Here is a 25,170-nt window from a genome sequence, read left to right on the forward strand (position 1 = left end):
TTTTATAATTTACCTTATTTTTGAGTGTCGATTTGCATCGACAGATTGGTAGATCGTGTTGCGAGATTGATCATTTCTGTTTATTCTTTTAAAAAAAAGATAATTGTACAGCTTTTTACTTGTCTGTGGCTTGTCAGCTATTTAGAGACAAATGCCACATAAAAGGACTTGTAAGGCATGCTTTAGAAAGCGTTTTCTTTCGTTTCAGCAACAGAAAGTCACAGTTTTTTTTTTTCTAACAAGAAGAGGAACATCTGAACGAGTAATTTCAATCAGTCCAAGCGAAGTTTTTCAGATTCAGAAACCTAAGAATTGAAATCTCAAAAGCAGGAAATTAAGACTGAAAGCATTACGCCCGACAGCCAAACTTTCAAAACACGAATCTTATTTTTCCCTGACTATTCCAGAGGTTTTTTTTTTCCCTCTCTAAAAATATGAATGGCTGAAGGCCAGAAGATATAACTCTATTTTATGATCGTAAGGATGGCTACTTTCTTCTGTCTGGTTAAACTACGTGTTTACATTTAATAAATATACCAAATGGGGTAATTTTATGAGCATGCTAAGGGGTTTACATAAAGCATTTTTTGCTTTTCAAATAGCAAAATCAACAGAGATCACCGAGGGGAGCTGCAAAAAAAATAAATAAATAAAAATAAATCACGATTATTACTGATGCCCAGTTTCTCCAGGCATCTCTTCCCCCCCCCTTTGAGAAAACTCCCACATTTTTGATGGTGACACAGTTACGTAAGAATCAGAATGGGAAAAAAACCTCACAAAACTGAAAATTGTCCACTCCAGCAGTCTAATTAGGAAACATATGAAAGAGAGAAAAAATTACTAATTTTTTGGGGGGTGGGTGGGTGGCTACCACTAAGAAAGGGACGCGTTGGCTCAGTGGCTAAGACGCTGAGCTTGTTGATCGGAAGGTCGGCAGTTCAGCGGTTCGAATCCCTAGCGCCGCGTAACGGGGTGAGCTCCCGTTCCTTGTCCCGGCTTCTGCCAACCTAGCAGTTCGAAAGCACGTAAAAAGAAAATGCAAGTAGAAAAATAGGGACCACCTTTGGTGGGAAGATAACAGTGTTCCGTGCGCCTTTGGCGTTAAGTCATGCCGGCCACATGACCACAGAGACGGCTTCGGACAGCGCTGGCTCTTCAGCTTTGAAACGGAGATGAGCACCGGCCCCAAGAGTCGGGAACGAGTAGCACATATGTGCGAGGGGAACCTTTACCTTTACCTTACCACTACGAAATCTCTTAGTGAGGGCACAAGATGGAAGTGTGCAAGAGACTCTTTGAAAACACAGGCAAGTTTATGTACGAGCAAACAAAATTTTCACTTACAAGCAAAAGTTCATTACAAGGAAAACGTATGTATGTATGTATGTATGTATGTATGTATGTATGTATGTATATCTTTAATTTATTTCTAACCTGGTCATCTTTCTTTTTGGCATGCAATTTTCACCCCCTTTTTTTTTTGCAAGTTATTTTTATCTCAAACTGTTTCTAACTGAACTGTTTTTCTTCTGTATTATTGTTATTATTATTTTTTAAAAAAAACCCAAGACTGTGGTTAAAAACATGAAACGCTTAAAACCTGCAGCTTTAAATGGTTTGCAACCTATCCTAACCTTTTGGGTTTACTCACCAAGGTAAAACCAGCAGCTCCTGGGCAAAAACAGGAAGAAATCCACCAACTTGCATTTCAAGTTTTTTTTTTTTTAAAACCTCGAAGGCCTTATTAACACCCTGCCTCTGAAGCCGTACACCCCAAACGTTCCTGCTTTATATTTTTCTGTAAAAATCTTGGCTTATCACCGTTTTTCTATTTTGGCAGTTTGCAGACAAAGCATGAGCTCACTGCAGGATGTTTCTGCTGGCATTTTACACCCAGCCAAGAGCTGTTTCCCTTCCTTGTGTGTTCTGCAAAGAAGTAAACAAAACACGAAATACCCACACATCAACTTTGCTTTCTTTTTTAAATATATATATATATATATATATATTCCTGTTGTTTGACAAATCCAAATTCAAAACAAAGGCTTAGCTTGCCCAAAGCCAACTTGCTCAAGGAACTGGAGAAAAAAAGTCTAATTGTTATTGCCTAGCCTTTAACGTGGGGGAAAAAAGCAATTTAAAATTTAAGCAAAGGGCTTAAGGGGGGGAAACCCCCCCCAGAGGGGTGGGTGTGAGAAGAGGAAGAATGTGGAGGAAGGAAGGAAGTTAAAAAAAAATCCTTTTAAAAGCAACAGGTTCTTTTTCCACGTCACGGAGTTGAAACTGCTGAAGTGGTTAGGTTTTGTTAAACAGGGCATAATTCTAATAATAATAATAAAAAAACCTCTCCACCACCACACTTTCGATTTTAAATGACCTTTAAAGAGTAGAATGTCAGACTGAAGTACTTAAAATTTATTTCTAAATTTAGAGTATAGGTAGACCTCAACTAAGCGTCACAATTGAGCCCAACATTTATGTTGCTCAGTGAGACATTTGTTCAGTGAAGTTTTGTCTCATTTTACGACCTTTCTCGTCACCGTTGTTAAGTGAGTCGCTGCCGTTCTTAAGAGGGTTGTTAAGTGAATCTGGCTTCCCCACTGATTTTGCTTGCCAGTAGGTCATAAAAGGGGATCACGGGACCTTGGGACACGGCGTCCGTCGTAAATACAAGTCAGTTGCCAAGTGTCTGAATTTGGATCGTGGGAGCCTGGCGAGGCTGCGACGGTTTGTTAAGTGTGAAAAATGGCCCTACGTCACTTTTTTTTTTCATTGTTGAGTTTGAACGGATTATCTGTACAGTGTTGGAAAGGAGGAGGGAAAACAAGAAAAAGGAAATGAACGAAGAATGCAAAATTCCTGTCCGGGAAGGTTAGGCGTAATCCGAACCCATCACTCTCTGAGACGGGACACAATCCGCCATCTCCACCTCACAGTAGTGGCCAAAATTGTGGAAACCTTTTGGGCAAAGTGTATTTTCTAAAACTAGCTAATAAAAACCACTTTTTTTTTTTATTGGAGTAGTACCATAAAATTATATATCCATGGAAAGACAATTTAATCAAGAATGTCATGCAATAACTTTTATGAAGGGTTTGCTATTAGAATAGCAGTTACAGGATAAAGAAGAAAAATGAAACACGTAGAAAAAACGAGATATGCAAAAATGATCACCATGTCAGTTAATACTTCGTTGAGTAACCTTTAGCATGAATTTAGCCTTACAACGTCTTCCCATGGAGTGAACCAAGTCTTTGAGTTCTGCAGCTGTTCTAATGTGAAACCAAGATTGAAGGATGGCTTCTATTAACTGGGTTTTATGGCTGGGTCGCTTCTGACTAACCAGTTTCTTTAGTCGGCTCCATCGATTTTCCATTGGGTGAAGGTCTGGGCTATTCCCAGGCTATTCCAACAGCAGAATAGGATTATCTTGAAACTCCAGGAAAAAAAAATGGTGTTATTAGCCGTCAAACCTCAAAAATACACTTTCCCCAAAAGGTTTCCACAATTTTGGCCACTACTGTAGGACTGACTCTGCATTGAGAACCTCCATTAGATAAGATTTTTTAAAAATATATAATTTTATTTATGGTGGTTTTTTTTTTTTAATTTGATTTATATCCCGCCCTTCTCCGGAGACTCAGGGCGGCTTACAGTGCATTAAGCAATAAGTTAAGTTTTTCTTCAACATATGTAAGTTTTTACTGAACAGTACATTATCTGGGTCAATTTACTTTATACAAAATAGTGATAATACAATATACTCCGTTTAGATATACATCATAATAATCTTTCAACTTCTGAGATTTACATATACATTGTAGTTATAATGTATTATATTTTGAGGCAGTGTAATGCATCGTAACATTATCCCAATTTCTACTTTCCACCTCTTATTTCTAACCCCTAATACAACAATTCTCCTATTTAAAAAAAGCATTACATATCTATCCATCATCTCCATTAGATAGATTGATAGTTCTCCAGTCCCAGCTTGGATTAAAAAAAAAAATTTCCTTGGGTCAAAACCTCAAACGAGAATTGCAAAAACATTTGTACACCATTTCGTCGTGGCGCAGATGGATCTGCTTTCCTCGAAGGGAACTAATTTAAACGGTGTTTCTTCGGAAACCAAGGCGAGGAGGAGGATCGTCTTTAGGAAAAACAAGACAAAGAGGAAGAAAACTTCCCAGCATTTTCCAAAAGAAAGTTACGGGGGGGAAGAAAAGATTTGCAAGAGCCCAATGATGAGAAACAGAGCAGGGATGGCCTAACCAAGTTTGATTTGATTTGATTCTATCGTATTCTGGCAAATGCTGCCGCTTAGCTTAAGCCAAACAAACAAACGGGGAAGAAAAAAAAAAAGGAATAATAATAATAATAATAACAATAACAGTTGGGAAGTGTCTGCCAAGAGGGGAAAGAGGGAGGCGCGGTCTCTGCTTTCCAAAAAGGAAAAGATCTTTGCTGGAAAACTTTCCCGGGGACCAATCAGGAAGACGCAGGGCGAGGGCGCACCAAATTAGGTAAGCGAATGGTGCCAAAAGGGGTGGATGGGATGGGATGGGGAAGGAGAGGGTGGGGGGGGGACAGGGAAGGAGAGGAAAGCTGATCTCATGAGAACAGCTTCCCAGCACCACCAGGAGGGGGAGGACCCCGGAGAGAAAACTGAACTTTTCTTTTCTCTCTCTCTCTCTCTCTCTCTCTCCTCCGCCTTCGCGCCACAGGATGGTTGGCATTCCTCAAAACGAGCCTTGCAAAAGCTTTTGCCGGAGAGATGCCCGGGGTCGTGGCAGGCTCGAGAAACAAGCCTCTTGAAACAAGAGGAGTGGGTGGTCTCCCATTCCACACACCCCCAGTTTGCACAGACATACACAAAAAAGGACCGGTGCGCTAAGGTAGAGTGCCTTGGAATATAGAGGCTCTGTTTGGCACCGGCTTCCCCCTTGCGGGGGGGGGGGGGCAGAGGGGGGGCTAGAGTGCTAAATCCCAACTCAATGCAGCCAAGGAACTAAAAGGGAATGGAAAGAAGAAGAAGAAGAAGAAGAAGAAGAGGAAGAGGAGGAGGAGGAGGAGGAGGAGGAGGAGGAGGAGGAGGAGGAAGAAGAAGAAGAAGAAGAAGAAGAAGAAGAAGAAGAAGAAGAAGAAGAAGAAGAAGAAGAAGAAGAAGAAGAAGAAGAAGAAGAAGAAGAAGAAGAAGAAGAAGAAGAAGAAGAAGAAGAAGAAGAAGAAGAAGAAGAAGAAGAAGAAGAAATGAAGGGTTCAGGGGAAGGAGAAAAATCAGAGGGGCTCTTGTACACCCTATTTAGAAAGGTTCTGGAGTTTTGTTACCAGCTCAGCAGAAGTTGAAAAGTGTTGAGTGACTTATAGAATGAGGGCAATGTCCAAGCTTAAACTTCTCCTTCTTTGGGAGGGAGGGAGGGCAGAACAGAGGGGGGTGGGGAGGGGAGGAAAGGAAAAGAAAAATGAGAGGAAGGAAGGACTAAGAAGGAAAGAAGTGGCGGGGTAGAGAAGAAGGAAGGAAGGAAGGATAAGAGGGAAGGAAGTAGAGTGACAGGAAGGTAGAGGGAGGGAGGGAGGAAGGAAGGGAAGGAGACAGAGGGGTAGAGAGGGAGAAGAGAGAGAAGGAAGGAAGAGGGGAAAGGAAGGGAAAGGAAGGATGGAAGGGAAGGAGGCAGAGGAGTAGAGAAGGAGGGAAGGAGGGAGAAGAGAGAGAAGGAAGGAAGGAAAAAAGGGGAAAGGAAGGGAAGGGAAAGGATTGAAGGAAGGAAGGAAGGAAGGAAGGAAGGAAGGAAGGAAGGAAGGAAGGGAAATCTTGTATTAAGACTCAGTATGAGACCATAAGAGAGTTGGGAGCTGCTCTGACCCAATTCCACCTTAACCCTCTTTTGCTCAAAAGGATACTCAGAGATCAACTCAAAGCAACCATCAAAAGACCCCTCCCCTCCTTTTCATCACGAGTCAAAACAGCAGCAAAAATAGGGGGTTAGCAGTGACCTATTTCGCCCACCCATTTCCCTCCTTGCTGTGTCCCACCTGGACCCAAAAGGAGAGGACGGATGCTATCAGATCAGGTGAGGCCAGCTGCTTGGGTGACCCAGGTAAGAAAAGTCTCAAAACTGTTATTTCCAGCCCATCTAACAGAGCATCAAGTGGAATACAGCCGATGCAGCCAGATGTGGTCCTCTCTCAGCCGCTAGAGCAAGGGCCTCCATCCTTGGCAACTTTTAAGACTTGTGGACTTCAACTCCCAGAATTCCTGGCTGAAGGATTCTGGGAGTTGGAGTCCACCAGTCTTAAAGATGCCAAGATTGGAGACCATGGCTGAGGAATTCTGGAAGTCCACCAGTCTTAAAATTGCTAAGGTTGGAAACCTTGGCTGAGGAATCCTGGGAGTTGAAGTCCACAAGTCTTAAAGTTGCCAAGTTTGGAGACCATGGCTGAGGAATTCTGGAAGTCCACCAGTCTTAAAATTGCTAAGGTTGGAAACCTTGGCTGAGGAATCCTGGGAGTTGAAGTCCACAAGTCTTCAAGTGCCCAATGTTGGAGACCTGCACTCTAGCAGGTCTCCAGCATCTCAAGTTCAGAGGAGACTTCACACTTCCCAGGACCCTTGGTCTCAGCGATGGAGATCTCGGCTCTTTCTCTCTCTCTCTCTCTCTCTCCACCAGCTTGGGAAAGGACTCGTGTTTCCCATCAAGACCAGCAAGCTGAAGCTTGCCTGTGTCAACACTGGCTCTCGGGTGTGTCGAGCAAAAACGTATCACCGTTTGGGGCACGTGATATTTGCTTCCTGAAGAAAGTGAAGTCACCGCAGAAAGAAAAAAAAGACACCCATTGCCTTCCTCCCTCCCAGCTTCAGCACCGTAGTTCCAACCCAGGGTTTCTAACTTCTAACTAACCCAACTTCTGTTTCACATGAGCTTTGACCCAAGTGGTCCACGATCATTGCTGTCATTATTTTACAGCTTGCCTTTTATTATTATTATTTTTATAAATCACTCAAGGAGGCGACATACTTGATCCTCCTTCCTCCTCCTATTTCTCCACAACAACAACAACAACGATTAGTCATTATTTGTTTCTGGAACTCTGCACTTTGATATGGCCCAAGGGATAATCAAATGCTATGGTTTTCCCAGTTGCAATGTACGGCTGTGAAAGTTGGACCATAAGGAAGGCTGAGCGTCAACGAATGGAGGCCTTTGAACTCTGGTGCTGGAGAAGACTCCTGTGAGTCCCTTTGATTGCAAGGCCATCCAACCGGTCAGTCCTAGAGGAGATCAACCCCGACTGCTCTTTAGAAGGCCAGATCCTGAAGAGGAGACTCAAATACTTTGGCCACCTAATGAGAAGAAAGGACTCACTGGAGAAGAACCTAATGCTGGGAAAGATCAAGGGCAAAAGAAGAAGGAGAGAAGGAGGTGGCTGGATGGAGTCACCGAAGCAGTCGGAGTGAGCTTCAATGGACTCCAGAGGATGGTAGAGGACAGGAAGGCCTGGAGGAACATGGTCCATGGAGTCGCGATGGGTCGGACATGACTTCGCAACTAACAACAACAACAAAGGGATAATCAATCAATCAATGTACAGGTGTATTTGATTGTTATCTGTATAAGGAGGTGAGAGATGGGTACCTCGATCTACATGCCAAACGAGTGACCCAATGGGATCCCCATATCAAAACAACTTACCTTATGTGCATCCAGAATCTGAAAATAACACAGCACAGTACTTGAACAAAATGGTTCGGTTGAAATCGGCATAGGTGGGATTGATTGGGGTGGATTGCAGAGGTGACATCTAACTATAATTTTTATCATATTTTATTTACATCTTAAATCACTGTATTTTATTCTAATTTCATTTTAAATCGTCGTTTATTTAAGAGCCGCGGTGGCGCAGTGGTCAGAGTGCAGTACTGCAGGCTCCTTCTGCTGACTGCCGGCTGCCTGCAATTTGGCAGTTCGAATCTCACCGGGCTCAAGGTCGTCTCAGCCTTCCATCCTTCCGAGGTGGGTAAAATGAGGACCCAGATCATTGGGGGCAAGAGACTGACTCTGTAAACTGCTTAGAGGGCTGGAAAGCACTGTGAAGCTGTATATAAGTCTGGTATAGCTTGGGAGGGAAGGAGGGAAGGAAAGGAAAGGAAGGAAGGAAGGAAGGAAGCCATAGTGGCGCAGTTGTTACAATGCAATGTTGCAGGCTATCTCTGTTCACTGCCAGAAGTTCGATCCTGACCGCATCAAGGTTGACTCATCCTTCCATCCTTCCGAGATGGGTCAAATGAGGACCCAGATTGTTGGGGGCAAGAAGCTGACTCTGTAAACCGCTTAGAGAGGGCTGTAAAGCACTGTGAAGTGGTATATAAGTTTAAGGGCTATTGCTATTCCAATTTCATTTTAAATGGTATTTTACTCCAATTTCATTTTAAATTGTATTTTATTTCAATTTCATTTTAAATGGTATTTTACTCCAATTTCATTCTAAATTGTATTTTATTTCAATTCCATTTTAAATTGCTTTTATCAAATTTTAGTAATAATTTGCTTCTGGTACTCTGCACTTTGATATGGCTAATCAAGGGCTAATCAATCAATCAATCAATCAATCAATCAATGTAATGTATGACTACCTGAAGTATAAGGAGAGAAATGGGAATTTTTGGGAAAAGCGGTGTTTGTTGATACGGAGCTGGGCACACCTGTGCTGGAGACCCACGCTGCTTACCTGATGGTGCCAGTGGGAGAAGGGAGGGGGCTGACCATATTCTGTAGATCCGGCTCCGGAATGTGGATCTTAAGCGGCGAGATCTGTGGGTAGAGTGGCCGGAGTGGAGGAGATGCCGTGTCCTCTCTCGCCTCCTCTCTATGGTAGAGGGACGTGAATTGGATTTTGATGACTGTGCTGGGAAACCGGATAACACACCTGGGGGGGCAAAAAAGGAAGAAAAACGGACACAATTGAGTGTGTGACACGTAAACCCGAGTATAAACATCAGGCACGTATTTTAAACAATGCAGAATTGGAGGATCTCTTTGATATGCTCCTGGATCCCAAAACGGTAGCCTGAAACTTGACACACCGATCAATGAGAGTTTTTTTTTTTAAATTTGATTTATATGCCGCCCTTCTCCGGAGACTCAGGGCGGCTTACAATGCGTTAAGCAATAGCCTTCATCCTTTTGTATATTTATACAAAGTCAGTTTATTGCCCCCACAAACTGGGTCCTCAATTTACCTACCTTAGAAAGGATGGAAGGCTGAGTCAACCTTGAGCCTTGGCGAGATTCGAACCTGCAGTAATTGCAGGCAGCTGGTCTTAATAACCAGCTTAATAACGGGGTGCCTTAGACCACTGTACTACCAAGGCGAGTTTAACTAGCTATTATTATAGTCCAGGGGTCTGCAACCTTAAATACTCAAAAGAGCCATTTGGACCCGTTTCCCACACAAAAGAAAACACCGGGAGCCACAAAACCTGAGTGAACATGGCCAACTCGACGTCACTCACTTCCACCAGTCACATGATTCCCCCCCCCCCCAGCCATGCCTACCCAGCCGGTCATTAGGACAGAGAACCGGTTGTTAAAAAAAAAAAAAAACCCGGGAACCACAAAAACTTTTTGACATCTCTCTCTCTCTCTCTCTCCCTCCGTCCCTCCCTCTCTCCCTCCCTCCCTCTTCCGCCCTCCCTCTGTATCTGTATCTCTCTGTTTCTGCCCCGGCTGCTTCTCCATCCCGCATCGTCGCCCTTACCTTCTCAGGCCAGGCGAGGAGTGACTGGGAGGGGAGGGCTAAGGGCGGGGCTAGCCAGTGGTGGAATCACTTGACATGGAGCCACAGCAGAGGGCCCAAAGAGCCGCATGCAGCTCCGGAGCTGCAGGTTGCTGACACCCGTTATAGGCAATCCTCCATTTAGAGGAGCCTGGTGGCGCAGCAGACTAATAGCCTGTTATTAACATTCAACTGCCTGCAATTACTGCAGGTTCGAATCTTGCCAAGGCTCAAGGTTGACTCAGCCTTCCATCCTTTCTAAGGTAGGTAAATTGAGGACCCGGATTGTGGGGGCAATAAGCTGACTTTGTATAAAATATACAAAAGAATGAAGGCAAGAGCCTTGGTACTACAGTGGTTTAAAGCACCCTGTTATTAACACCAGGTGTCTGCAATTACTGCAGGTTCGAATCTCCCCAGGCTCAAGGTTGACTCAGCCTTTCATCCTTTCTAAGGTAGGTGAAATGAGGACCCAGTTTGTGGGGGCAATAAGCTGACTTTGTATAATATACAAAAGGATGAAGGCTATTGTTTAACGCACTGTAAGCCGCCCTGAGTCTCCGGAGAAGGGCGGCATATAAATCAAATTAAAAAAAAAAAAAAAAAAGGCTATTGCTTAACGCATTGTAAGCCGCCCTGAGTCTCCGGAGGAGGGCGGCATATAAATCAAAAAATAAAATAAAATAAATAAAATGATGGAGCCCCAAATTTTCATTGGTAAGCGAGATAGTTCTTAAATGAGGTTGGTCCTGTTTTACGACCTTTTGCGCCACAGTGGTTAAGTGAATTCCTGAAGCAGTTAAGTTGCTCACACAGTTAAGGGAATTCGGCTTCCCCGTGGACTTTGCTTGTCAGAAGTTCGCGAAAGGGGATCACGTGACCACCCTCCCCAGGGCACGGCGACCGTCATAAATACGAGTCAGATTTCCAAGTGTCTGAATCAGCGGTGAAATCCCTCCTGGTTCTATCTGGCTCGCTGAACTGGTAGCGCCGGCGGTAGGAAGCTCCGCCCACCCGCCAGGACGTCATTACGTCCCGGTCTTTTACCATCTGCACATGTGTAGAAGGTTCTGCGCAGGTGCAGAAGAGGTACATGTATGCGTGCATAGCACAAACGTGCTCCCGTGCACTCCCGTTACCGAACCGGTAGCGAAGGCAAGTGGATTTCACCGCTGGTCTGAATGTTGATCGAGCGCGCAACCGTCACGCGTGTAACAAAACGGTCCTATGTCGCTTTTTTCAATGCCGATGTATCTTCGAACGGTCACTCAACAAGACCGCTGTAAATCAAGGACTACCTGTACTGCAATTCTTTTGCGAATCCCTTCAGTAAAACTCCAGTTTTTGCTCTCGGGAATGCAAGTAAAGCCCAAATAAGGAAGGACGGAAGCAAAAGAAAAACAGCAGTATTTTTTTTTTAAAAAAGGAGCAGGAAGTATAAAAAAACTGCAGTGTTTTACTTAAGGGAACCACCGTAAAAAAAAAAAGTCAGGAAAAGGAATATATATATAAAAATCTGAAAGGAATCTGGGGGAAAAAAATATACAGTGCCTCCATATTTTGCTTTTTCCCTCCTATTTTCTTTCTGTTTTTACAACTACGCTTTCAAACAGCTCCCTGGGCTTCGGGGAACTCTAAGCAAGTCCCCGTAAAGAGGACGGCTTCCATAAATCACAGCAAAACTGTAAATCCTCCCGACATCTTAACATTACTGTTGCTTGGAAATATGTGCGTTGCAAGGCTGTGTTTACACGGAGGGATTTCCGTGACGGATGCAGCAATGTTGTCTCTAGGCCATCAGCCTGGTTAGTAAAAGCATGGCCGGGGGGGGGGGTCTTCTAAAAAGGACATACACCGCCCCCCCCAGACCAAGATTCTGGGCCCTCCATCATAAAACCGTTGGCAGTTTTTACAGTTCAATTCCTGAATGTAAATTGTATATATTTTTTTTCTCCACCTGCATTTTTGTCTACCCTATTCAAACCTTGATGCTCTCTTGAACTCGGGTTGTTTTCCTGCAGAGGTTTCATGACCCAAATTAGATAACATCACCCAGTGCACTGATGATGTTGCCTAGTTGGGTCAAGAAACGTCTGCAAGAAAACGGCGACGCTCGGAGAGCAACAAGGACCCCCTCGGTTCTCCTCCTCCTACCCCTCTGTTCAATTTTGCAAACCTCAGCCCCTTCTAGCACTGATGGTGTTACCTAGTTGGGTAATGAAACGCCTGCAATACAACAACCAAGCCCAGAGAGTACCAAGGACCTATCATTTCAACCCTGAGCTACGAATACCGTGTTTCCCCGAGCCTTGGTGGCGCAGCAGACTAAAGTGCTGTTAAATAGCACCAGCTGCCTGCAATTACTGCGAGTTCAAATCTCACCAGGCTCAAGGTTTGACTCAGCCTTCCATCCTTTCGAGGTAGGTAAAATGAGGACCCGGATTATGGGGGCAATAAGATGACTTTGTATAAAAAAAGAACACCGCTTAGGGGGGGGCCGAAAGCCCTACTAAGTAGGTATATACAAAAGTATGAAGGCTATTGCTTAACGCTTTGTAAGCCGCCCTGAGTCTCCGGAGAAGGGCGGCATATAAATCGAACCAATAAATAAATAAAATAAGACCCTGTCTTATATTTTTTTGAACCCTGAAATAAGCTCTTGGCCTTATTTTCAGGGAGGTTTATTCAGGGGCTCCATTGTGGTCGTAAAGTCGGGGACCACCTGTGTTTAGCTTTTCAAGTAATTCCATACAGTATTCCGCTCTTCCCAAGCACGAATAAATGCACTTTTGATTCTGGCTGATCTACCTCTGTTAGTTGTGGTTTACAAAGAATTTTTTTCCCCCAAAGTCCACGTTTTTTATTTTTTATTTTTTAAAAAAAAGCCAAAATGAATCACACGGAGGAGATTTCCATTCCCCACAGGCATCCACAGGAAGCTTTCTGAGCATAAATTAATATCGTAGCATCACACTGTACTTCCCTTACAATAAAGGAGAATTATCTGCAGCCTTGATAATGGCAGAAGACATCTGGACACATTTAATAAGCTCCGAGGAAGATTTTGTCTCATCAGCGCGGGAAGAAGAAGAAGAAGAAGAAAAAGAAGACGAAGAAGAAGAAGAAAAAGAGGAGGAGGAGGAGGAGGAGGAGGAGGAGGAGGAGGAGGAGGAGGAGGAGGAAGAAGAAGAAGAAGAAGAAGAAGAAGAAGAAGAAGAAGAAGAAGAAGAAGAAGAAGAAGAAGAAGAAGAAGAAGAAGAAGAAGAAGAAGAAGAAGAAGAAAGAAACGACAACAAAACGAAATGCAACTGCTGTTTATTTTTCGCATTCCGGTTACAACGTTCTGGCCAATTTGGGAAAGGGGGGGAAGAAAAACAAAAACAAAAAAACCCCGACATTTGTTCCTGGCCTCAAACGAAGCACTAAAAAGCCTTTTTAGCTGGAAGAAATGATCCAAAATACTAAAGTCCCTTCCAGCTTTTAAAACCGCAATTTGTAGCTGGACAATCATGTTAGCAAACAGCCGGTTTGTATGCGCGCGTTCGGTTTTAAGATCTGCCCCGGGTCAACTAGGATGGGAAATATTGAAACAGCTTTTAAAGCACGATGTGGCTTCGCTCTCTTTTCTTGGAACTGGTTCTAAATATTCGTCTTTTGTGATTCTCTCGGCGGTTCTTTTCTCGTGAAGACTTGGATATGTGGGACCGGTGGTTGTTTCGATCGGTTGCTTGTTATCCAAAATCTCCTCCTTGCTGTGTCCCACCTGGTCCAAAAATGAGAGGATGGATGCTATCAGACCAGGTGAAGACACCTGCTTGAGTGATCCAGGTAAGAAAAGCCTCAAAACTGTTAATTCCAGCCCATCTTACAGAGCATCAAGTGGAATACAGCCGATGCAGCCAGATGTGGTCCTTTCTCAGCCTCTAGAGCAGGGGCCTCCATCCTTGGCAACTTTTAAGACTTGTGGACTTCAACTCCCAGAATTCCTGGCTGAGGGATTCTGGGAATTGAAGTCCACAAGTGTTCAAGTGGCCAAGTTTGGAAACCATGGCTGAGGAATTCTGGAAGTCCACCAGTCTTAAAGTTGCTAAGGTTGGAGACGCTGGCTGAAGAATTCTGGAAGTCCACCAGTCTTAAAGTTGCTAAGGTTGGAGACCCTGGTTGAGGAATTCTGGAAGTCCACCAGTCTTAAAGTTGCTAAGGTTGGAGACCATGGCTGAGAAATTCTGGAAGTCCACCAGTCCTAAAGTTGCTAAGGTTGGAGACGCTGGCTGAGGAATTCTGGAAGTCCACCAGTCCTAAAGTTGCTAAGGTTGGAGACCTTGGCTGAGGAATTCTGGGAGTTGAAGTCCACAAGTATTAAAGTGCCCAACGTTGGAGACCCTGACTGAGGAATCCTGGGAGTTGAAGTCCACCAGACTTAAAGTTGCCAAGTTTGGAGACCTTGGCTGAGGAATCATGGGAGTTGAAGTCCATAAGTATTAAAGTGCCCAACGTTGGAGACCCTGACTGAGGAATATCCAAAATTTTCTTTTATGGAATGCTTTCCATCCTCTGGTCTTTAGGACAAGGGCAGTCTCTTGCTGTTATCCAACAAAAAAACGAAAATACATACCGGGGTCAAATCTTCTGCCAGAGTGGAGAAACATCTCTACTCCGGACTGGATTAGAGATCAGAAGATAGCAACTCGCCCGTCCTGAGAAAAACTGGACATTTTTCCTAACTATGCTAAGCTACAAGCGCAACACACCACATTAAGAGAAGTTTGTCTGTGGGTCCTTGGTGGTCTTTGAGCTTGGTTGGTTTTCTTGCAGATGTTTCATGACCCCACTAGGTTAACATCATCAGTGGTACAAGGAGTTTGTGGGATGGAAGAGAAGAGGAGAAGGAGGACTGTGGGGTCCTTGGTTGCTTCCTTGTAGACATTTCATGACCCAACTAGGTATCATCATCAGTGCTAGAAGAGAAAGGAGTTTGTGGGATGGAAGAGGAGGAGGAGGACTGTGTGGTCCTTGGTTGCTTCCTTGCAGACGTTTCATGACCCAACTGGGAACATCATCAGTCAAGACCCTGTTGTTCCGCCAGGCCGGACTATCAACACAATAGTTTTAAATTGGGGTATTTAAATTTTTTTGGGTTTTAAATCTGAGCCAATTTATTTAATTATTTTAAATTTTATATTGTTGCTTTGTTTGTGTTTTTAAATAGGCTGTACACCGCCCTGAGTCCTTCGGGAGAAGGGCGGTATAGAAATAAAATTATTATTATTATTATTAAGTCAAATCAGATTCACTCAACAACCCTGTGACTAACTTAACCGCACCGATTCACTCAACAACTGTGCCAAGGAAGGTCGTAAAACGGGGCAAAACTTACTTCACCCCTGTCTCGTTTAGCGACAGACATTTTGGGCTCCCTCATCGTTGTAAGATGAGGACTACCTGTACTTGATTACAGACTGCATTCTCCAAACGTGAAGTAGAGGAAAAGAAGCTTTTAAAAGGCCAAAAACGAGGTTAGAAAAAGCTGCCAGTTTCACATTTGGCTATGGAAATATATTCCTTCTCACTGCCCCATTTCCAACCCCCCCCACCCAGCTCTCAGCGCGCCAATTTTTTTTAAGCAGCCTTGGACTCCGGGAAGAAAAATATTTAATAACTCCCCCCCCCTTTCCTGAAATAGAGCCTGCACAGACACCCGTCCCAATCCCACCCCATTGTTTTAACCGAACAAGTCATAACAAGGCTGCGTGGCCAACCTTTTCTCCTTCTCAAGTGAACAGCCGGGTTAGAGAAATACAAGACGTTGTTTTTAAAAAGGAAAATTAAAACAAAACGAAACAAAAAAAAAAAGATTGTGCTTTCTCCCAAAAAAAAAAAAAAAAGGGGGGGGGGATCCCTTTTGTTTTTTCTACAACTTCCATCTGCAAAATGTTTCTTCCTTCCTTCCTTCTTGGGGAAGGAAGTGGGGGGTGGGGGGTGCAGGAGGCCGAGACGAATAAGCTACGATTCGGGGTTCTGGATGGTTGAGTCTCCCAAGTTAACAACGGAATAACAAAAGTTGGAAGGGACTTTAAGAGGTCGTCTGTCTGTCTATCTATCTATCTATCTATCTATCTATCTGTCTGTCTGTCTGTCTGTCTGTCTGTCTGTGTCTGTCTGTCTATTTATCTATCATCTATCTATCTATCTATCTATCATCTATCATCTATCTATCTATCTATCTATCTATCTATCATCTATCTATCTATCTATCTATCTATCTATCTATCTATCTATCTATCTATCTATCTATCATCTATCTATCTATCTATCTATCTATCTATCTATCTATCTATCTATCATCCATCCATGTCTGTCTGTCTGTCTACCTATCTACCTACTTACCTACCTACTCTGTTTCCCCGAAAATAAGACCCAGCAGGAAAATAAGTCCTAGCACGATTTTTCAGGATGCTCGTAATATAAGCCCTACTCTCAAAATAAGCCCCAGTTAAGATTGTCAGCCAGATGGGTGTATTTATTACCATATTTCCCCCAAAATAAGACCTAACCAGAAAATAAGCCCTTTTGGAGCAAAAATTAATATAAGACCCGGTCTTATTTTCAGGAGGAAAATCAGATTCATTTATTGTGCCAACCACGTGCAATTTCCTTTCTCCCTTTCTCTGTTTCGTTCTCCTCACTGGTACAGGTGTCCTCAACTTACAACCATTGGCTTGAAGTTACAACAGAACTGGGGGGGGGGGGAAGCGACGTGTAACTGGTCCTCGCACTTATAACCGTTGCAAAAATCCCTGGTCATGTGATCAAAATCTGGTTGCTTGGCAACTGGCATGTATTTATGATGGCTGCAGCATCCTGTGACTTTCCTAGCTGGCTTTCGTCAATGGGGGAAGCTGGGATTCACTTAAGGACTTCATGATTCATTTAACAACCGCAGTGATTTGCTTATCAACTCTGGCCAAAAGGTCATAAAATCAGGCACGATTCATAAAAGAACCTTCTTGTTTAACCATGGAAATTCTGACCCCAACGGTGGTCATAAATTGAGGACAAAAAGGAGAAAGTGCAAGTAATGTTGTTTCTGCATTCCATCAAGGGTTTCCCAACTGCTTTACTCCTGGGTAACCTGTTTGTCCTCTTGAGGAATGTAAGGATTGTGCTTCCTCTCCCCCCGTTCCCACGGGGGAAATAGTGATCTTTAAAATATATATATATATATATTTCATGTTTTTTCTTTAACATATATGAGTGCTTAGTGAACAGTACACTGTATATGTACTGTCACTTTACTTTATACAGACTACTAATAACAATAATAATACCATTTAGGTATACATGATAATAATCCTTCAACTTCTAAAACTTACAAATACATTGTATTTATATTATATTATATTATACAGTAGTGGCCAAAATTGTGGAAACCTTTTGGGACAAGTGTATTTTTGAGGTTTGATGGCTAATAACACCACTTTTTTTTTTTGGAGTTTCAAGATAATCCTATTCCACTGCTGGAATGGCTTGGGAATAGCCCAGACCTTCACCCAATTGAAAATCTATGGAGCCCACTAAAGAAACTTGTTAGTCAGAAGCGACCCCGCAATAAAACCCAGTTAATAGAAGCCATCATTCAATCTTGGTTTCAACATTATAACAGCTGCAGAACTCAAAGACTTGGTTCACTCCATGGGAAGACGTTGTAAGGCCATCATTCATGCTAAAGGTTACCCAACTGACGTGGTGATAATTTTTGCATATCTCGTTTTTTCTATGGTGACAATTTTTGTATATCTCATTTGTTCTGCGTGTTTCACTTTTCCTTGGGATCTCATATCTTACACACCACAAACCTGCCACGATTAATGCCCGCTCCATAAAATCAAAGGATTGTTGTTGTTAGTTGCGAAGTCGTGTCCGACTCATCGCGACCCCATGGACAACGTTCCTCCAGATCTTCCTGTCCTCTACCATCCGCTGGAGTCCATTTAAGCTCACGCCGACTGCTTCGGTGACTCCATCCAGCCACCTCGTTCTCTGCCGTCCCCTTCTTCTTTTGCCCTCCATTGTCCCCAGCATTAGATTTTTCTTCAGGGAGTCCTTCCTTCTCCTTAGGTGGCCCAAGTATTTGAGTTTCATCTTCAGGATCTGGCCTTCTAAAGAGCAGTCAGGGTTGATCTCCTCTAGGACTGACCAGTTGGATCGCCTTGCAGTCCAAGGGACTTGCCTGAGTCCTAACCCTAACCCTAACCCTAACTCTAACCAAAGGATAGGAACAGGAAGAAGAAGATACCTTCTCCAGAACTTTCCTGGTGACACCAAAGTCCCCAACAAGGATTGACCCTCAAGATCTATTTGAAGAACCAGCCCAAACCTGCTTCCACCCTCAGATACCCAAAATAAATCTGACAAACTACAAAGCAGCCCAACCGTTGACTGGGTGGTTCCTCAGATGTCCTCAGCAACGTACTACAAGATCACACAAAGTTGACTCGGGAATATCTGCTTGCTAAGCTCTAATTGTGCCCTCGGGGTGTAACTTTTAGGAGGTGCCAAATTAGCTCAACAGCAATCCTGTTATGGGACAAAACCTCCGTTCCAGATTTCAAAGAGGGTTTTTTTTGGGAGGGGTTGGAAATGAGGATAGAGCACCTCAACTCCACCTTCTTCACCGAACTTCATGCAGTTGAGAAGCTTTGTCTCCTATTCAATTATTACGGTTCCCAGCAGCCAATGATAGCGAGGAACACTTCAATCCAATGACGATGCTGGAGGTGGGAATATTTGCATTCCAACCGGATGATTCAACAAAGCTCATCACAGCCTTTTCAAAGACGGCCGTCCCTCCGTTGCAATTTGGCAGCCGCTTGGTGTCCTTTCCATCAACGGCAACTCAAGGAAACCAGAAGGGAAAAAATACAGTTGCGTAGCTGTGTCTGGTTTCAAAATACGGCTTGCATCACATTTCATTCAGGATATAAACAGAGCAAACATTACTCCTTATTAGCACTGATGGTGTTACCTATTTCGGGGGATGAAAAGTCTGCAAGAAAAGCATGAAGCTCAGAGAGCATCAAGGATCTTCTCTCTCCTTCCTTCCTTCCTTCCTTCCTTCCTTCCTTCCTTCCTCCCTCCCTCCCTCCCATTCAACCTATTTTCTCCTTCCTTCCTTCCTTCCTTCCTCCCTCCCTCCCTCCCATTCAACTTATTTTCTCCTTCCTTCCTTCCTTCCAACCTATTTCTTTCCTTCCTTCCCTCCCTCCCATCCATTCAACCTATTTTCTCCTTCCTTCCTTCCTACCTACTTATTTCTTTCCTTCCTCCCTCCCTTCCATTCAACCTATTTTCTCCTTCCTTCCTTCCCTTCCTCCCATTCAACTTATTTTCTCCTTCCTTCCTCTCAACCTATTTCTTTCCTTCCTTCCCTCCCTCCCATCCATTCAACCTATTTTCTCCTTCCTTCCTTCCTTCCTCCCTCCCTCCCTCTCCCATTCAACCTATTTTCTCCTTCCTTCCTTCTTTCCTCCCTTCCCTTCTATTCAACCTAATTTCTCCTTCCTTCCCTCCCTCCCATTCAACTTATTTTCTCCTTCCTTCCTTCCAACCTATTTCTTTCCTTCCTTCCCTCCCATCCATTCAACCTATTTTCTCCTTCCTTCCTACCTACTTATTTCTTTCCTTCCTCCCTCCCTTCCCTCCCTCCCTTCCATTCAACCTATTTTCTCCTTCCTTCCTTCCCTTCCTCCCATTCAACTTATTTTCTCCTTCCTTCCTTTCAACCTATTTCTTTCCTTCCTTCCTTCCCTCCCTCCCATCCATTCAACCTATTTTCTCTTTCCTTCCTTCCTTCCAACCTATTTCTTTCTTTCCATCCTTCCTTCCTTCCCTCCCTCCCTTCTCAGTCTCCTTTAATAGTAACCACACAAGAGTTTTCTAGCTCTTCACACAGAGTTTTCTAACTCACCTTGCCCTGATGACGTAACCTACTTGGGTAATAAAATGTCTGCCAGCCAACCATCAAGTTCAGGAAGCATCAAAAACTTTTCTAAGACCATAAAGGCAGTCATCAACTTACAACCATTCACTTAGTGACCGTTTGACATTACAAGGGCACACTGCAAAAAGTGACTCCTCCCCCCACACTTAAGGCCGTTGTAGCATTCCCTGTCGTCACATGATCAAAATTCCAAAATTCTTGGCCACTGACTCGTATTGATGACGGCTGCACTGTTCCAGGGTCACGTGATGCCCCTTGTGCCACTTTCTGACAAGCAAAGTCAATGGGGGACGCCGGATTCGCTTAACGACCGTATTGCTAATTTAACGACTTCCCAACGGCGGCAGGAAAAGTAGCAAAACCGGGCCAAACTCACTCAAGAAACTGTCTCGCTCAGCAACGGAAACCTTGGGCTCCATTGTGGTCATAAGTCGAGGACTCCCTGAACCTGCTATTTGGCAAGCCTTTGAGAAGGGAACTTGGCTGCTGCCTTCCGTGCCCTCCTCTCAACCTTCCTGTGTCAATAAATCTCCACTCGGCTGTTTGAACAATGATTAATAATAAACAGAGTTAAACAGAGGGGAGAAAGGGAGGAATCATGAGTGATTTTATTCCCTTCTCTAGATTCTTTCAATGACGTTTAGCCCACTAGCTAAATTTCAGCTCCTTTGCTAGCCCGGTAGTCCTCGACTTACAACAGTTCATTTAAGTGACTGAAATTTCAACGACGCTGGAAAAAAAAAGTGAAAAGGTTTTTCACAATTATTATGACCCGTTGCAGCATCCCCCGTGGTCAAAATCCAGATGTTTGGCCGCTGACTCGTATTTATGACCGTTGGAGTAGTCCAGGGTCATGTTCATCAGCTTACAGCGGCACGAAGAAAAGTGACTTAGGACCGGGTTTCTTTCACCCTGAGGACCGCTGCAGAATCCTCGTGGACATGTGATCAAAATTCTTGGCAACTGTCTCATATTTATGACGCTTGAAGTGTCCCGGAGTTACGTGATTCCCCCTGGCAACCCAGCCTGGACCACCAGACTAAGCTTGTGAATGTGAGATTTTTTTCTAACACTCACTCACTCACTCACTCCATCCATCCATCCATCCATCCATCCATCCATCCATCCATCCATCCTTTATCATCTGTCTCTATCTATCTGTCTGTCTGTGTTTTCCCGAAAATAAGACTCTGTCTTATATTCTTTTGAACCCCGAAATAAGCGCTTGGCCTTATTTTCAGGGAGATCTTATTATTTTGGGGCCCGTGGAGCAAGATGGGGCTCCTCTTGCCATCTTACCTTATTTCCAGTTCTGTGTTTAAATATTTTCGGGGAGGGCTTATTTTCGGGGGGGGGGGGGGGAAACTTATTTTAGTTCATGCGCTCAAAACCCCAATTGGGCTTATTATCAGGGAAATAGGGTATCTCTCTTTCTTTCTCTCTCTTTCTCTCTCTCTCTCTCCAGTCTCTCTTACTCTCTAATCTCTCTATCTATATATAATCTAGATCTGTATATATATATCTCTCTCTAGTGTCTCTCTCCCTCTCTCCATCCATCTATCCTCAATACACAGAGAAACTGAGGAAAAAACAAAGGACAAAAACATATATAATATCTCTGTCTGTCTATCTGGTCTCTCTCTCTCTATATATATTTATATATAATTTATATCTGTATCTCTGTTATCTCTCTAGTGTCTCTCTCCATTCCTCCATCCATCCACACACAGAGAAACTGAGGACAAAAACAAAGGATAAAAACACATCTATCATCTATCTATCATCTATCTATCTATCTATCAGTCATCTATCTATCTCTATCATCTATCTATCTATCTATCTATCTATCTATCTATCTATCTATCTATCTATCTATCATCTATCTATCTATCTATCTATCTATCTATCTATCTATCTATCTATCGTCTCTCTCTCTCTCTCTCTCTCTCTTTATATATATATATATATATAATTTATGTCTGTATCTCTGTATCTCTCTCCCCCTCTCCCTCCCTCCCTCATCTCTTTCTCTCTCTAATCTCTATCTCTCCATCTCTCTCTTTCTCTATCTGTGTCTGTCTGTCTGTCTATTTTAAATGTGATTTTTGTGGGGTTTTGTGGGGGGGGGGGAAGACTTGTGAGGAAGAGCAGCTGGCTCCTTGAGAGAAAACTTTGCAGTGATGAATGGCCCATTAAGAAGAAAGTTGATGTCGGAGCAAGAGTAATTTACATAACAATTAAACCAGTCTGGTGTATCCAGCAAAGATGCTAATACAATGACTCTTCCCGGGAGATTTTGCCATTAAGCTACTTTATGAACTGGGTTCTGGGGGTAAAAAAAACAAAAACAAAAAAACGGTGGTTGCATTTTGCTCCTCTGGAGTGTGAAAAGGAGAAAAATGACATGGGGAATTCTTCTTCTTTTTTTTTTTTGCTCTGATATACCCAAGCGGGCCATGATGTCCAAAAATATGAGATATTTTTCTATGGAGTCCTGCGGGAGTAAGAAGAGACGATACGAAGGGGGGGCTGGAAGATGGTGGCTTTGAGGCAGTCACTAAGCAACGGTCGTAAGTCGAGGACTACCTCTAGACCAAAATGAACTGCGCCAGTCAACGGAAGGGAGATCAGAGGTGTGCAGTAATCCTCAATTTACAGCGTCCGCTTAGTGACCGTTCGAAGTTATGACAGCACTGAAACAAGCGACCTGGAACCCTTTCTCGCACTTACAACCGTTTCCAGCCTCCGGGAGGCCTCCAGAAAGGGTAGGGAAGGCCGTTTTCGCCCTCCCCAGGCTCCTAGAAAGCCTCTGGAGCCTGGGGAGGGCGAAAAACGGGCCTTCTGGTCCCACCGGAAGTCAGGAAATGGTCCAGAAACGGTAGGGAAGCCTGTTTTTGCCCTCCCCAGGCGCCAAGAAAGCTTCTGGAGCCTCGGGAGGACGAAAAAATGGGTCTACCGGGCCCACTGTGCCATCGTGTGCCAAAAGCAGGGGGAGCGTGGGGGAGTTGTGTGGGCATGCGCGGGGCGCATTGAATTATGGGTGTGGGCCCACGTGCCTGCGACACCCCTCCACACTCTCCCCGCTTTTGGCACGCGACAGCAAAAAGGTTAGCCATCACTGCCCTATACCGTTTCAGGCAATGGGCACTCCCATTTGGTTTTGGGCAAAAGAGAAACAATAGAATAGAATAACAGAGCTGGAAGGAACCTCAGAGGTCCTCTAGTCCAACCCCCTGCTCAGGCAGGAAACCCTACACCGTTTCAGACCAAAGGGTTGTCCGGTCTCTTCTTAAAGACCCGGCCACTATCCCTTTGTCCGAATTCCTGCAGGATTTCCACTTATCCCGTCCCTTCCCATTGGCTGGAGAAGGGAAGAGGCTTAAAGGCCGTTACCAGGGCCCAAAATCCCTCCTCCGGTTGCCAGGCTCTCTGATCCACCGAGGAATCCACACTTACAAAGCCCTTAAACCCCCCAACCCCCCCCCTTCATCTTTTTTTCTTCTTGTTTTGGGGGAAAAAAAAGAAAAGAAAGCTTGTCATTGCACAGGCGATGCCGAAATCGAAGGCCTTTTTGCATCCGCTCTCTCTCTCTCTCTCTCTCTCTCTCTCTCTCTCTCTCTCTCTCTCTCTCTCTCCTTTTGTCACGCTCGACAAACTTTAATAAACATTTCCGTTTAAAAAGATCAAGCGAGCCTTTTTTTCTGGGTACACCGTCTCTCTCTGTTTATAGAAAGCAGGACAGGGGAAGGGTTTTTGTCCGCGGTGAAAGGGGAGGAAGAGATTTGAAACACTGCAAACCGCAAAAAGCACCCTTGTCACTTCGGGTGATCTTTCTGTCCGGAAAATGGGTCCATTTAAGCCTCCAAAGGTTTGAACTGGACTTTATGTCGCTAAGCGAGACAGTTGTAAGAAATTTGCTAAGTGAGTTTTGCCCCGTTTCACCCCCTTTCTTGCCACAGCTGTCCGTTAAGTGAACCTGCCTTCCCCATTGAGTTTGCTCGTCACGAAAAGGGATCATGGGACCCTCCAACCGTCATAAATATGAACCAAGCTTCTGAATTTTTTGATCACGTGAGCTGCAGCGGTCGTGAGACTGAAAATCTGTCCTAAGTCACTTTTTTTCAGTGGTGTTTTAAATGTTGTGACCCAGGCCCAAGTAAGTAGTAGGAAAATCAGTCCGTGAAAAAGCTAACTATATTCGAACAGCTGAGAATTACTTCATTCCCAGCGTCGTTCAACTAAATTAAAGCAAATTCCTCCCAACACAAATTCCTCAGTCCTATCGCAAACCTTGGTCCAATTAGGCAAACTGCCAAAGGCCTTTCTTGGCAAACTTTCAGAAGTCACAGATACAAAAATAAATACAAGACGTAGACGAAGAAGACAACGACGAAGCTACCAACGTTGTTTTCCGGCAAAGCCCAAACGCCGTTGCTGGTCTGTTTTAAGCCTTATGGGAGGGGCCAATCATCTCTTGGCCTTACTCCCGAGTTGTCCTCTTTGCTTGAGCTGCTCTTGCCTTCTGGCAGCTCTTCTCATGCGTGCACTAGGAACAGGCTCCTCCTGTTCCTCTGCCTCTCTGCTGTCCGACTCTGGAGGCTCTGGAGTCTGCACATCACTCCCCAATGGCCCTGGCCCCATCTCTGCCTCCAGGATTGGCCCATGTTCCTCAGCCTCATCGCTGCCCGACTCCGCTGCCAGCTCCGCAGGCTGCTGGAGGACCACAACAGTAAATCTGAATGGTCACTAAATGAACTGTTGCAAGTCGAGGACTGTCTGTCCCCAAGGGGAAGGGAGCTTGTGGTATTACATCACAACATCTATTTCACGGTTTTGATGACATCTTGCCTTGATGCAGACGCTGCTTTGCATGATTAAAATTTGTGTGATTATCTTCCACGAATGAATCAGGGAGAGACACCAGATTCCTATCGTGCCATCTTCCTGGTTCATGACTAAGGTAATTGGCTTAGCTAAGGTAATTCTTAATCTGGTTCCAGGAAGTTCGTTTCGAAGCTGAAGGGACGGAATATCAAGGATTTAACTCCGAAGGACGGCGAGATATGATCACCCAAGAAACTGAGCTGTTTTTAGTACGAGAAGAAAAAAAAAAATAGAATAGAATGATGGAGTTTGGAAGGGGCCTCGGAGGACCTCTAGTCCAACCCCCCCTGATGGAAACTGATGAAGGAGAGATTCAACCTGGAAATAAGGAGAACTTTTCTGACAGTGAGAACAATCAACCGATGGATCAGACGTTGCCTCCGGAAGATGTGGGAGCTTCATCCCTGGAAGCGTTCAAGAAGAGACTGGACTGTCAGAAATGGTTTAGGGCAGTGATGGCTAACCTTTTTGCCATCGCGTGCCAAAAGCGAGGGGGGCGTGGACGT

General features: G+C 44.2%; 1 protein-coding gene across 1 annotated transcript in view; it reads right to left on the reverse strand.

Annotated features, from left to right (window-relative positions):
- Positions 1-25,170, reverse strand: part of FOXK1 (forkhead box K1) — a 57,719-nt gene that overhangs the window by 18,899 nt on the left and 13,650 nt on the right. Inside the window, exon 2 of the mRNA XM_034436586.3 lies at positions 8,734-8,931. Within this exon, the coding sequence (XP_034292477.2) occupies positions 8,734-8,931 (198 nt within the window). The remainder of the gene's footprint in view (positions 1-8,733; positions 8,932-25,170) is intronic.

Source organism: Pantherophis guttatus, chromosome 14 (genome assembly GCF_059756535.1).
Source record: "Pantherophis guttatus breed Tessera chromosome 14, ASM5975653v1, whole genome shotgun sequence".
NCBI lineage: Eukaryota > Metazoa > Chordata > Lepidosauria > Squamata > Colubridae > Pantherophis > Pantherophis guttatus.